Source organism: Camelina sativa, chromosome 5 (genome assembly GCF_000633955.1).
Source record: "Camelina sativa cultivar DH55 chromosome 5, Cs, whole genome shotgun sequence".
Taxonomy (NCBI): Eukaryota; Viridiplantae; Streptophyta; class Magnoliopsida; order Brassicales; family Brassicaceae; genus Camelina; species Camelina sativa.
In genome coordinates, this window is record NC_025689.1 from 22,683,236 (window position 1) to 22,698,683 (window position 15,448).

Below are 15,448 nucleotides of genomic sequence, written 5' to 3' on the forward strand. Positions count from 1 at the left end.
AAAAAAAAAAAAAAAAAAAAAAGCTAAAGCCTACAGGTATTAAACTCGCCCCATGACGACGAATGCATCATACATCTACCCAAAAACAATTTAAAATAAATATACCTCTAAAATTGAAGAGTTTTATACCCGTACAATAACCAAATCACCAAAAAAAAAAAAAGTATCTCTAATTTGGGTTGGGAAAAAGGTAAAAAAGTTATGATCTAACAAAAATGTTAAAAAGTATAAATTTTATTTGTGGTGAATCAAAAATGTTTAGAAAAATTTAGCATAATGTCTTATTTGGTAAAATCAACAAAAATTTATCATTTATTTAGAAAATTAGACATTTAATTTACCATAAATAAATTTCATGATTTTTCAATATTTCTGAAAGTTTCTGTTTCTTTATTTTTTTATTATTTTCTCAATTTAGATTACAGTTGACAGATTAAAGTTTAAAATGAAAAACATATTTTTTTAAGTCATATATTAAAATACTTATTATAGTTATTATTACTTTAATATTAAAATAATTATTTTTGTCTTAGAATTCTACAAAACTATTTTTTTTTTTTTTTTCAAATTCTTGGACACAGATCTGTACTAAAAATGGAAAAGTATTACCAACTTTGGATTGTATTTGATAGTCATAAGCCCTGGGGTCATAAGTATTTAAATAGTCGGTTGGTCATTTGTCGGGAAAACTACCATAAGAACGTTTAACATGGAGAAAGAAGACCAAACGGTTAGAGTGGGTCACACAAGAGGATCCTTCATTGAGATTTATTTTGCTATATGTGAACGTCTAATTTGTATTATGATGTTCAAAACCTTAGTAAATTTTAAACTTTTATTTAGTGAAGTAAATGTTTTACGTACAAGGTTACGTAAGAGAAAATATCAATTGTGTTTGTAACAGTCAGATAAATACTAATTAAAACCGTTCAAAAATATTTTAGATTGTTTCAAGTAATTATTTTTAGTTTTGTTCTTATATTGATATAGAATATGAATTAACATGGAATACGATTTAAATTTGATAATTATTTTCAAAACACTTAAATTAAAAAAAAAAAACTATTTTCGTAAGTTCAATTTTATTTCTTGACATATAGGCTAAACTGACAAGAAGAAAAATACTCCAGTGTACATTTTCGTTTGAGGTATAAATACAAACCTCCTTTTTGATATATATTATAGCCAACTTTGGATTACGTTTGACAGAAACAAATTAACACAAAAGTTTAACACAAAAAAGTGACGAAAGATAAATATTTTGAGTCATGCAACTAAAATATTTTTTGATTGAAACGTACACATGTTACCGGAAATGGTCGGTCGGTCGGTCATCGGTCAGACAAGAAATTTAAACATAGACTAAACCAGGTAGGTCCGACAAAGACTATTCTAACGCCACGTGGCATCATAACCGCCAAGTACGTTTTACGTCAATACGTGTCGTTTTATTAGCCAATCAGAAAATCACACAAGGTAACAGTATTGAATTGTTAAAACGACGTCGTAGTATCTGGAGTGGGAACATACTGACAAGTGACCGATCAACCACCACGACGAGATCTTAATTTATAAAACAAACCTTGATGAGTCGAACTGTCTAGATACTGACACGTGTCGTCACGTAAACGTGGCATCACCTTGATGAGTCAAACGAAGCTTCGCGCGCGTATCGTAAGCCGTTGGATTTTATCTCATTGTTTAATAGCCGTTGGATTAAAATCTTTCTCTCGAAACGTTTAGTAGTCGGTCGTATTTATAACTTTTAATTATCCAGAAGTTATTAGTGATTAATCTTTAAATTAATTAACCAAAATTTCTATATAAAGCACCATTATGCTTCCACCTACAAACTCATCACACTACTACTACACACAAACTCAAACAAGAACAAAAACACAAACACGAACACAAAGTTAGTTTTTTTCTAAAGACAACAAGTTAGAAGATGGCACCTGAGATCAATACCAAACTCACCGGACCTGTCGTCTCAGCCACCGCTTACGGGGGAGAGAAGAGGGCTTACGTGACTTTTCTTGCTGGGAACGGTGACTACGTGAAAGGAGTGGTGGGGCTTGCTAAGGGGTTAAGGAAAGCTGAGAGCAAGTATCCACTCGTGGTGGCAGTTTTGCCCGACGTACCGGAGGATCACCGGAAACAGCTTGTTGATCAAGGCTGTGTTGTTAAGGAGATAGAGCCGGTTTACCCACCGGAGAATCAAACCGAGTTTGCTATGGCTTACTACGTTATCAACTACTCTAAGCTTCGTATCTGGAAGGTATGCACATAAAAATACATATTTTTTTTATTTTTGAAATTTTTTCATAAAATAAATTCTATATATTTTATTTAGTATATTTTGAATATTTAGATATATATTTATTTAAAATAATATTAAATGAATTTCGGTTAATTTGTTTAATTGTAGTGAATTGGTTCAGTATTATTTAGTCTCATCCGAAAAAGTTACTAGTTAAATACACATTTTTCTAAAACTTTTTTTTGTTTGTCTAAAATTTTGTGTTAAAATGATTGATAAATTCAAAACTATTTGTCAACTTTTGTGATCAGTTTATTATGTTTCCCTATATTCTTGGGCCAGAATTTTGATTTGTCTTTTAGTTTAATTTCTTTTGTACTATATGATTGCAGTTTGTGGAGTACAACAAGATGATATACTTGGATGGAGACATACAAGTGTTCGACAACATAGATCATTTGTTTGATCTCCCTGATGGCCAATTCTACGCAGTCATGGATTGTTTCTGTGAAAAGACATGGAGCCACTCCCCACAATACAAGATCGGTTATTGCCAACAGTGTCCAGAGAAGGTGACTTGGCCAGAGGCCAAGCTTGGTCCTAAGCCGCCTTTGTATTTCAACGCCGGTATGTTCGTTTACGAGCCTAACCTCTCCACTTATCATAACCTCTTGGATACTGTCAGAGTCGTGCCTCCCACTCTTTTTGCTGAACAGGTAAAATAAAAGCTATAAAAAGCAGTTTTAGGCAGGAATTTTGTTTTAATAATTCTTATGGATACTGCAACCCAAAACATATTAGAAGAGATAATAATACTTTTACGCAGGAATTTTTCTCAAATTATTTTTGATATTACAATCGAAACGTATTATAATAACTTGATTTGTTTGTAACAGGATTTCTTGAATATGTACTTTAAGGACATATACAAGCCAATACCATCAGTTTACAACTTGGTCTTGGCCATGATCTGGAGACATCCAGAGAATATAGAGCTTGAACAAGTCAAAGTTGTTCACTACTGTGCTGCTGGTGCTAAGCCTTGGAGGTATATTTTGGGCATATATTATTAGATAATCAATGAATAGCTATAGTAACTAGTAAAGTTAATAAATTACAAATTTTCGTATCAGATTTACTGGAGAAGAAGAGAACATGAACAGAGCAGATATCAAGATGCTGGTCAAAAAATGGTGGGACATTTACAACGACGAGTCTCTTGATTACAAGAACATTATTGGAGACGGCCACAAGAAGCAACAGGCATTTCAGCAGTTCGTCGAAGCTTTGTCCCAAGCCGGTGTGCTTCAGTCCGTCAAAGCTCCATCAGCAGCTTAAAAGCCATATGATCATCAAGCTTGTCGCTGCGCTTCTTATGATTAAATATTGCTTTGGTTTGAATACTTGTTTATAGGAATGAATATATAGTTATATTATATGAGATTGTGTTACTATATTATTTTTATTGGTTTTGGAGGCATTTTTATATCTCTAAATCAGTTTTTGCTAAAGTAACAATGCGTCCTGCTATATTGTAAAGTATATTTTATATACATGAGAATACAATGTGTTTAGTTTTCTCCTTTCTTGTTTCTTTATAGTAGTCACCTCAAAACTCAAATTCTTTCTTGGTAATATTTAAATAAAATGTTGACAATAACGAAATAACTTGGTTAAAATAACATGTATGGAGGTGTTGACTATATTATTTTTAAAGTTTGATGATTACTAGTGCCACCAGACCAACTTGATCAGGTGAAACTGCTTTGTGCCTTGCGAGATTCGGAAAAAAAATAAAGTTCATATAAATTTTGATGATTCAGACGCTACGAGATGCCCACATTAGAAAACTAATGATTGCAAGTCAATATTGAAAAAGATGTAAATATATCATGTGACCTCAAGATTCCTAAAAAAAAACTATAATCACTATGTGAAATCCAATGGCTGAAAAGCTGTTCCTTTGAAATTATGTCACATATCTAACATTCATCTGTTCAATGTACAAATCTAGCCCTTAGCATATTGGATCTTATTCAAATACTTTTGTTAAATCGGTTTTGACTGTTATTCTAATCTAAATAGTGTTTATTGCTTTCTTTTTGTGATCAGGCAGAACGAACCATTGTCATATATTCTACATTTTCGTAATATATTAGTTTAACTATCTACTACTATTATGCTATTGTTGACAAAGCCGTATATAAGGTCCTAACAGTACAACAATTAGAATCTGATACAAAAAATAATTAATTAATAAGTTCATGTCTTCGAGTTTTTGGCTAAAAAAAAGAATTTGATATAGAACAAAGTTTGTGCAGAATAGCTAAACATTTTTACAAATAAACCAGCTTTAACATACATAATATTTCTATATGAATTGGTGTTATTGATCACATCACTATTGAGCAACTAAAACTTCCATTTTCTGACAACACAACACTGATTTGCTTATGTTTAGGTCCTTCGTCATCCATTGCACGAATTTGGAAACTTGACTCACCTGACTATTCAGAGTTGCAAAACATTAGGCTGGGATGTGATTCAATTAGGCTGGGATGCTGTCCACGTTTGGAAACCCTCGTCTTGGAGGTAAAAAAATCAAGGTGCTGCGTAGTGAATTCAGTTTTATTAGTAAAAATGAAATTAAGCAAAACAGATGCATCAAGTGATTTATATCTGTATTTTATGCTTAGGGACTCTTCCTCTTAGCCACAGATGAGTGCGGTGATGAGTGTCCCTGCCAGATTACGGGTGAGGATGAGTCTTACCTAGTAACATCCCCTGTAACTCTTCTGAAAATATATGAGACTACTAATGATAAACAAAGTGAAGTTATTGAAGATGAAGCAAGGTTTGTTGAGCAAGTGAGGTTCTTTCTGATGAGAATCCCACATCTCCAACAAGTGAAAATATACGGCAAAACCAAAGATAGCATTACTGCTGTGTATGAAATTGCCAGTCAACATCGGAGACTTGAAAGCAAAGCATCCGCTACGGTTCAAGTATCGATACTCCAAGCTTAAAACAAAGGCATCTCTCCCATTGATATGTGGATCAATTTGAAAGTTTCTTATTAGTGTATATAGGTCAATGTGTTAATGTAAATAGTCAATGTACATAAGTCTCTACTTGTATTAGAGTATTTCAGGCTTTGGTTAGGCCTCTAACAATTGTATATAAACTCTCAATAATAATCTTTATTGAATTAATGAAAATGAGATTATTTTATATAATGGTATCAGAGCGAAAATATCTCAATCTCAATCCCTAACTAACTTCCGCTTTGATCCTTCGACTTCCTTGGAATCTCATCAGAATCTCACCGGATTATCACCGAATCTCTCCAATTGTAATCTTTATTGATTTAATGAAAACATCTCACAAACTGATCTTCCTCTTCCTCATTATGAACATAGAACTTGAGCGTCAATAAACTCTTCATGTTGATTCCACTCTCCTCTTCAGAAAATATATGACGATTGTTTGGATTGGTAACCAAGACAAAATGGGAGGCAACGAGTCTTTCGATAAATCAATAATATCATAATTCTTCATCTTATTATTGAAATCTATTGAAATTTATGGCAGACACAAGATTAAGATATATACAGTAAAACCTCTATAAATTAATAATATTGGAATTATGACATTTTATTAAATTATAGTGATATTAATTTATCTATAAATTAATATTTATTATTTAATAATATAAATTAAAAATTATTAATTCGTAGATGTATTTTTTAATTGTCTAGATTTTTAAAATTATGAATTGAGACAATTTTATAAAAATAAAATTAGACTTTTGGATGTCATAAATTTTATGGTTTTGGAATTGAATTTATACTATTTAGAAAACATTATCTACAATGAATTACAAATACTATAGAAAATTTTATTTATACATATAACATACATAAATGCAAATTCATGAATAATAATATAAATTGTTGTACTTTAATAGCTTTTAAAATTATCCAAATGAAAGTGATATATATCTACAAATTGAAAACTTTAAAAAATTAGTTATTTTTATGACATGTTATAGAGTATTTTATATCATTATTTTTTGAAATAAAAACAACATAACGATTGTTTTACAGAGATGAGCTCTAGGAGAAAATTCAATTTTTAAAAACTTAGTATATTATTAGACACATATATATATATTTATATAAATTTACATAATTATTAATTTATGTTAATATTGGGACCATATTGTACATGGCGATTTAAAAAATTATAATTTTATTATCTTATCGAATTTTGTTAATTTTTAGAATGGCCTAACTTGAGACCAACAAAATTTATTAATTTATAGTGTTTATTTAGTTATAAAGTATTAATTTATAGATGTTTAACTGTATGTTTTCCCTAAAGAAAAAATATCAAATTATAATTTTTTTTCTTAAATGAACATATTTCCAAAAAAAATAACAGTTACAATGTGATTTGGTGTTATACGACTTTTTGGTTTGTACTTCTTTCTAAGCTTTGCAAATTTGATGAGATTATAATGGATTCTCAAAGGAGACGGATCTTTTCAAAAAGCATTGCCATATTTCTAAAAACAATTTTTTTTTTTGGATTAACTTACGAACAAAAATGTGATTTTTATTTGAATTTTTTTTTGTTTATTTTTTAAAAAATTCTATATTGGTTTAACCTTATAAAACTCACTCTTTTCATGTTTCTCAATCAATGTATCTATATCAGTTATGTTGAGATGAGTTTGAATAAGAAAAAGAAGAATAATGGGATTAGTGATGTACACAAAGATCTGATTCCTCACATCTTGTCTTGGTTACCAATCTTGCAGTTGCAGCGGTTGCACTTTCGTATGTTTTTATGAGATTAATGTAGAAAATTGACATGAAAAATTATCAAGGCTCAAGATATTTTTTATTATAATTAAGAGGAGGACTGCTTTGTCAGATTTGTTAAAAAGGTATTGAGGCTGATATTTTAGTTCCCTTCTCCATCGGCAGTGGTGTGGTTTTTAATGTGAATTTTCATTAATGAAAATAGATTGTACTGAATACAATAGCCTTGAAACAGGAGATAATCGCCCAAAAAAATAAAAACGAGGAATGATCTGAATTACAAAAATTTAGAGGAATCTAAGCCAACTCCGCATTGAGTTTTTGAAGTTTTTCCGATGCCTCTTAGCTATAATCACATCACGAACCAGTCTATCCAGTAGCTTGAACAGGATATGGGGAGGTGTGGCAACATTGTTGTGAAATCGGTTGTGCCTTTCTAGCCAAATAGTGTAGATGATTACCTGCGCAACTAGCCGCTGCAATGTCTGAGTTGGAATTGAGTCTTTGATGTTAAGCCACGCTGACAAAGCATCCCAAGTTTGAAAAACAAATGGGCTGTAGCCGAGTCTCCGCGTTGCTTCTTGCCAGAGAACTTCACTGAAATCACAATGTAAGAAGAGGTGGTCTCTTGTTTCAGGATACAAGCCACAAATGCAGTGGTGTGGTTCTGTAACACCCGCAAACCAAAACTCTGCGTTTTGGGGGTGAGGTTCGATCGACACCAAGGGTGGTGTTTCTGGTTCAACCAGATTGATTCAATTATCGATTTTGGTCGGTTTGGTTTAAGGAAAACCATTGAACCGAGATAATTAAGTGGGAATCGACAAAAAGGGTTTTTGGCAAGTTTTGTCTCTCGCCGTTTCATCGTTTTGAGAGAAAAAGAGAGAAAGAGCTGTTCTTGAGTTTTTGGAGGAGATTGGTGAGATTCTTGGCTTTTGTTGGGAGATTTGGAGCTCGGAAGGAGCTAGAAGCTTGCTAGGAAGGTGTGATTCGTTGTTGTTGGTCAGAATCTTCCTGCAGAGAGGTGAGTGCATGACTATGGCTGATCTAAGCCTGTGATTCCTTGTTCTTGCTTGTTTGTTGCTGTTTTGTGTGTTTTTCTTGCTGGGATTGATTGCTACAGGTTCCTACGGATGTATATGGCTTGGGATTTGAGTATTGGGCGATTTGGTGGAGTTTGGGAGCGAGATTTGACTCTCGGCTTTGTGTGGATCACGGTTGAAGAGGTAGTGTTGATCGATACCAATTGGTGTCGGTTGACACCAGTGAAGCGGCATCGATCGACACTGTGGGGTAGTGTCGATCGACACCAAGAGCCAGTGTCGGTCGACACCTCCCTTCCAGCGAGATGATGTTTGTTTTCCTGGTTTGTATGTTTTGTTTGTTGATTGTTTGGAACATTGGAATTACAGTTGCTTGTGTGTATAGCCCATTAGATAGGAGGATTGCCTCACTGTTTATAAAATACTCATGCATCTCAATTTCTGTTTGTGGTGCAGGTAAAGGCAAAGTGTGATCGTGGAATCGAGGCAATGAAGAATTGGATGTTCTAGGGACTCGATTGGATGTTATCTAGCATTGCTAGGTTGCTAGAGTTGGGTCATTAGAAACATTGCTAGGTTGCTGGTTCTGTGATTCCTGTTGGTTAATTTTTGGATATTGATATGTTATATTTATCGGTTTATTATTTATTAGATATTGGTATTGGTTATTTCCGCTGTTGATTGTGATTGTGGTTAGGCGGCTAGTGGGTATAGGACCACTAGTTGTAGTTTATTTATTATTACTATTTATTATTTTATTATTAAGAAAAAATGGGTCGGGTCGTTTCAGTTTGGTATCAGAACCCTTACGGTTCTAGGTTTGGATTCACTAGGCTTTATGCTGTAGATGTTTGGGATTTGCATGCTTTGATTGATTATGTGAGTTAGTCAATTGTGTGTGGCATGGAGTCCTAGAACATCCTCTTCGAGCCTACAGTGTGATTCCACGGTGAGTTTGTGTTTTTGTGTTTTTGTGTTATGTTAAGATTGATTGTTAGCCTCTGTTCTTGGAAGTGCAGTGGTTAAAGGTATTTGAGTTGTTGGTCGTGGATGGGGACGTGGTCGTGCTCATGGTCGGGCAGGTTCCGAGGCCAGCGAGTGTGTGGTCCAGAGTTCCACGAGGAGGTACGTCAGAGGGTCGCAAGCGTATCAAGAGGGACCAGAGAAGGTTATCCGGCGAGAATGCCGGGGGTGCTGGGAACCCAGGTGTGGGGTTGCAGCAGGTGGAGCCCAGGGTCGAGATGATCGCTTGGCGGATCTGTTGGCGTGCTATTGGAGCGGTTACCGAGAGGGGTACCAGTGGAGGCTCTAGTTGTGCCGCATGTGTTGGGGTGCAGCCGAGGGCTGCGGATGTTGAGGACTTTCCATCTTATGTTAGGAGGATGGAGCAGTTGTAGATGACCGGTGCGAGATTCTTCTCGAGAGGTATCGAGCCTAGAGAGGTGGATAGGTGGACATATGTAGTTGGAGCAGATATTTCTCTGTTTGGTAGGTAATCCAGTTGGATATTAGAAGTTGAATGGGCAGGTGTAACATTGTAATGTTATACTCGGACCACTGGAAGTACTTTTGGTCGGAAGATGTTTATAGTCCTTAAGGATTGTTTCTCCTGAGGGAATGGTGGTTTTCCTGAATACCGATAGCTCAAGGGGCTGGGGGCTCCGAGAGTGGTAGAGGGGATGATGTTTCCCTGAGGGGATGAGTAGTTCCCCTGATACCGAGATCTTGAGGATTGTGGTCCAAGAGTGAGACAGTATAACTCGAAGACGCTAGTCTGAGAGTGAGATTGGTAGGGCCCGAGGTTGCGACCTAAGGGTGGAGGAGTTTGGAACAAGCAATGCCTAGGACGTGAGTATAAACATAACAACGAAATGTAGACCTCGAGAATTGATGGTGGTCTAATCTTGGATTTTAGTTGTTTGGCTGATGTGCTTACTGGTGTTGATGGAGGTCTAGCGGGTGCTGTGAGTGTGGTGACAAGTTTTGCTAAGACCGAGATGACCGTATTGCAAATTTACTGACAATGTTGTTGGAGACGATTTAATAAGATGATTAGTTCTTATGAAATCTTGATGTGGAATATGGAAATATGTGATTCCAAATATGGAAAGTGTTGAGGGAGTTAGAGTTTTGCTATTTATGGAAAGTGTCGTTGCAAAGGAAGAATAGAAAGTTCCAGAAAAGGAAAGTTTCCATAAATAAAAAGTTCTATGAATAGTTAGGACTTGTCTATTTTTGGAAGGGGAATGTGAATTGCCAGAAAGGCGAAAAGTTTAATGGATGACCTGAAGAGTGGTCACAGATGAGATGATCAGTTCTCAAGGATCTTTGATTGGTGATTTTCAGGTGGCGGCGAGTTGATGTTGGCATATTTGATTATTAGTTTAGTAGAGCTGAGGAAGTAACCAGAGGATTTGTTGAGCATGGGATTCTTTCGTCCTATAACTTCACTGTGGGGAGCGTCAGTGTTGTAAGAGTAGAAGAAGGACGAGGTATGGGTTTTATGAGTTCCTTGGTTTGGCAGGTTACTACAGGAGATTTGTGCAGGGCTTTGCGAGTAGGACACACCCGATGACTAAGTTGACAGGGAAGGATATTCCTTTTGTTTGGTCACAGGAGTGTGAGGAGGGCTTTGAAAGCTTTAAGGAGATATTGACTACTATGCCGGTGTTGGCTTTGCCTGAGCAGGGAGAACCCTATGTGGTTTATACTGATGCATCTAGAGTTGGTTTGGGGTGTGTGTTGATTCAACATGGGAAGGTGATTGCCTACGCTTCGTGGCAGTTGCGGAAGCATGAGGACAACTATCCTACTCATGATTTGGAGATGGCTGCTGTAGTTTTTGCCCTGAAGATTTGAAGATCTTATCTTTATGGTGCAAAGGTACAGGTGTTTGTAGATCATAAGAGCCTGAAGTATATATTCACTCAGCCCGAGCTGAACTTGAGGCAGGGCGGTGGATGGAGCTGGTGGCGGATTATGATTTGGAGATAGCCTATCACCCTGGTAAGGCTAACAAGGTTGCAGATGCTCTGAGTCGGAAGAGGGTAGCTTCGGCTCAGCAGCAGGAGATGGAGTCTCTGGTAGGAGAGATCAGTGCGTTGAGGTTGTGTGCTGTTTCTCTGGAACCGTTGGGTTTGGAGGCAGTTGATAGAGCATATCTTCTGAGTAGGGTGCGTTTGGCTCAGGAGAAAGATTTGGGGCTGGTAAATGCCTCAAGGATGTTGATTCAGAGTATCAGGTCTCAGATAATGGTACTATCTTGGTGCACGGTCGGATTTGTGTGCCCAAGGATGAGGAGTTGAGGCAGGAGATCCTGAGAGAGGCTCATGCGAGCAAGTTTTCTATTCATCCAGGAGCGACTAAGATGTACCGTGATCTCAAGAGGTACTATCACTGGGTCGGGATGAAGAAGGATGTAGCTAGTTGGGTCGCGAGGTGCGATGTGTGTCAGCTAGTGAAGGCTGAGCATCAGGTTCCTGGCGGGTTACTAAAGAGTCTACCCATTCCCGAGTGGAAGTGGGATATGGTCACGATGGACTTTTGTGGTGGGATTGCCAGTGTCTCGGACTTTTGATGCTATTTGGGTCATTGTGGACCGGTTGACTAAGTCAGCACATTTTCTGGCCATTAAGAAGACTGATGGAGCAGCGGTCTTGGCTAAGAAGTATGTGAAGGAGATAGTCATGTTGCATGGGGTTCCAGCGAGTATTGTGTCTGATAGGGATTCTAAGTTCACTTCGGTGTTCTGGAAGGCATTTCAGGCAGAGATGGGCACTAAGGTGCATATTAGTATAGCTTATTATCCATAGACCGATGGACAGTCAGAGAGGACGATCTAGACGCTGGAGGATTTGCTGAGGATGTGTGTGTTGGATTGGGATGGCCATTGGGCAGGTCACCTGAACCTGGTAGAGTTTGCTTACAACAATAGTTATCAGGCGAGCATTAAGATGGCTCCTTATGAGGTTTTGTATGGGAGACCATGTCGTACACCGTTATGCTAGACTCAGGTGGGGGAGAGGAGCATGTTCGGGGCAGATTTTGTTCAGGAGATCTCAGAGAAGATTCGAGTGCTCAAGCTGAACATGAAGGAAGCTCAGGATAGGCAGAGGAGTTATGCTGATAAGAGGAGGAGAGATCTTGAGTTTCAGGTAGGAGACAAAGTGTACCTCAAGATGGCCATGTTGCGGGGTCCGAACAGGTCATTGACAGAGACTAAGTTGAGTCCGAGGTTTATGGGTCCGTTCAGAGTGATTGAGCTGATGGGACCGGTAGCATATAGGCTGGAGTTGCCTGAGGTTATGCGTGCGTTCCACAAGGTTTTTCATATTTCTATGTTGCGGAAGTGTCTTCGTGAGGATCATCAGTTGTTGGCTAAGATTCCTGAAGATCTTCAGCCTAACATGACTTTGGAGGCGAGACCGGTGAGGGTTCTTGGGAGGAGGATCAAGGAACTTCGGAAGAAGAAGATTCTTTTGATGAGAGTCCTTTAGGACTGTGATGATGTTGAGGAGCAGACTTGGGAGCATGAGACGAGGATGAAGGCAAAGTTTAAGAAGTGCTTTGAGAAGCAGGCCGCGAATTGAGCTTGTCTAGCCTGGTCTCAGCTGTAGTCTTAAGAGGTGGTTCTTGGGATACGGAATTCCGTGAGGCTGTTGCTAAAGAGGGAAGTTTCCTGAAATGGAAGTTTCTAAAAGTGGAAAGTTATCCAAAAGTGGAAAGTTCTAACAATAGAAAGTTTTATGGGATTTAGAATTTGTCCATTTTTAGTGGTTGGGAGCCTTGGAAGGGCTTGTGTGGCCTTCATGGCGGACTGTTGAGTCATTGTGTGCCCATGTGGGACGGTCTTTCGAGACATTGTGTGGTCTTTGTGGCGGGCTGTTTAGCCAATTGTGTGGCCTTTGTGGCGGGCTGTTTATCCAATGTGCCTATTGAGGCGATCCTTCGGGATGTATGGTCTTTGTGACGGTCCTTCGGGACGGTCCTTCGGGACAAGTGGTTTTTGTGACGGTCCTGTTGAGGACATTTGTTTGGCCTTTGTGGCGATCCTGTTGAGGACATTTGTTTGGTCTTGGTGGCGGTCTTGTTTAGGAAATTTGTTTAGCCTTGGTGGCGGTCCTGTTTAGGACATTTGTTTGGCCTTTGTGGCGGTCCTGTTGAAGACATTTGTTTGACCTTGGTGGCGGTCTTGTTTAGGGCATTTGTTTGGTCTTGGTGGCGGTCTTGTTTAGGACATTTGTTTGGCCTTGGTAGCGGTCCTGTTTAGGACATTTGTTCGGTCTTAGTGGCGGCCCTTGTGGCATGTATATGATCCTTGTGTGGTCATGAGGTATTCCAGTGTGGGTATATGTGGTTGGTAAGACATTTGTGATATTTTACACGAGCCACGGGAAGGAAACCTGGATAGGGATAAGACTCAGACATGTTCAGAATTGTTTGCTCGTGACTCTTGGGGGACTTTGATTCTCCTAGTACTGCCATATTCTGAGACTTTGTGGCTTGGGAGTATGGTTGGTATATCGACTTCGGATGACGATCTGAGGGCGCGCTGTAGGGTGGCAACCCGAGAGACAAATATTGTACTTCCTTATATATTATGGATGGCGGGCTTAGGCCCGATGAGGAGCCAACATTATGGCATGCAGACTTAGGTCTGATGAGGAGCCAATAAAATCTCAAGGTTTAGACCTATGGATAAAGGAAAGTCCAAAAGTCGAGAGCAAATAATGCCTAGAGCGTGAGTCTATCGCCTAGAGGTGACCTTCCGTAGATCGGTCGAAGGAGTGCGAGCCGTGGAGACGGTTGCACGGGAGTCCTTGGTTGATGGTTGTTCGAGATTCGAGGACGAATCTATGTTGGTGGGGGAGAATTGTAACACCCGCAAACCAAAACTCTACCTTTTGGGGGTGGGTATCGATCGACACCAAGGGTGGTGTCGGTCGACACCATTAATTTCTGGTTCAACCAGATTGATTCAATTGTCGATTTTGGTCGGTTTGGTTTAAGAAAAACTATTGAACCGAGATACTTAAGTGGGAATCGACAAAAAAGGTTTTTTGGTAAATTTTGTCTCTCGCCGTTTTATCGTTTTGAGAGAAAAAGAGAGAAAGAGCTGTTCTTGTGTTTTTGGAGGAGATTGGTGAGATTCTTGGCTTTTGTTGGGAGATTTGGAGCTAGGAAGGAGCTAGAAGCTTGCTAGGAAGAATGGATTCGTTGTTGTTGGTCAGAATCTTCCTGCAGAGAGGTGAGTGCATGACCATGGCTGATCTAAGCCTGTGATTCCTTGTTCTTGCTTGTTTGTTGTTGTTTTTGTGTGTTTTTCTTGCTAGGATTGATTGCTACAGGTTCCTACGGATATATATGGCTTGGGATTTGAGTATTGGGCAATTTAGTGGAGTTTGGGAGCAAGATTCGACTCTCGGCTTTGTGTGAACCGCGGTTGCAGAGGTAGTGTCGATCGACACCAGTGAAGCAGCATCGATCGACACTGTGGGGTAGTGTTGGTCGACACCAAGAGCCAGTGTCGGTCGACACTTGGCTGGTGTCGGTCGATACCTCCCTTCCAGTGAGATGATGTTTGTTTTCCTGGTTTGTATGCTTTTTTGTTGATTGTTTGGAACATTGGAATTACAATTGCTTGTGTGTATAGCCCAGTAGATGGGAGGATTGCCTCACTGAGTGTTTATAAAATACTCATGCATCTCAATTTGTGTTTGTGGTGCAGATAAAGGCAAAGTGTGCTTACTGAGTGTTTATAAAATACTCATCCATCTCAATTTGTGTTTGTGGTGCAGGTAAAGGCAAAGTGTGATCGTGGAATCAAGGCGATGAAGAGGAGGATTTTCTAGGGACTTGGAATTTCAATTGAGCCATCGGCCTCGGACACCGCATCAACTTGCTTCCTCCTGGCCGGTTTGAAGGGTTCAGGTTCGACGAATCAGAGAATCGTTTAGATGTGGGAAGGAGGGGTTAGGCTGAATTTGTTAGCTCGCTAAGTGCGGGAGACAAAAACGGCATGCCGTGGTGTTGAAAGGTTGACTTTATCGAGAGATCTGTGACAGGTTTGGTTGGTCGAGAGAAAAGGAACATATTTGAGAGTCGGATGCTTCCTGCCGTTGATCAGATACTTCCGTCCGCTGTCAATATAATCAAGAATGGTTCAAATCTCTTTGTTAGTTTTACAAGAGAGAATATCACTACAAGAAAACATGGATTTACCGACTGCAAAAACAGTAACTATACAGTCGCTAACTACTTAGTCACGACTGCTTGGCGACTGACATACGTAGTCGCTAAACAGTGCGTCGCTAAAAAAA

At 38.5% G+C, this 15,448-nt stretch overlaps 1 protein-coding gene across 1 annotated transcript; it reads left to right on the top strand.

Annotated features, from left to right (window-relative positions):
- On the top strand, window positions 1,838–3,843 carry LOC104787423 (galactinol synthase 2). The gene is made up of 4 exons (XM_010513001.2): window positions 1,838–2,278; window positions 2,653–2,976; window positions 3,157–3,308; window positions 3,394–3,843. The coding sequence occupies exons 1-4, from the start codon at window positions 1,949–1,951 to the stop codon at window positions 3,596–3,598; spliced, it is 1,011 nt and encodes a 336-aa protein (XP_010511303.1). The 5' UTR covers window positions 1,838–1,948; the 3' UTR covers window positions 3,599–3,843.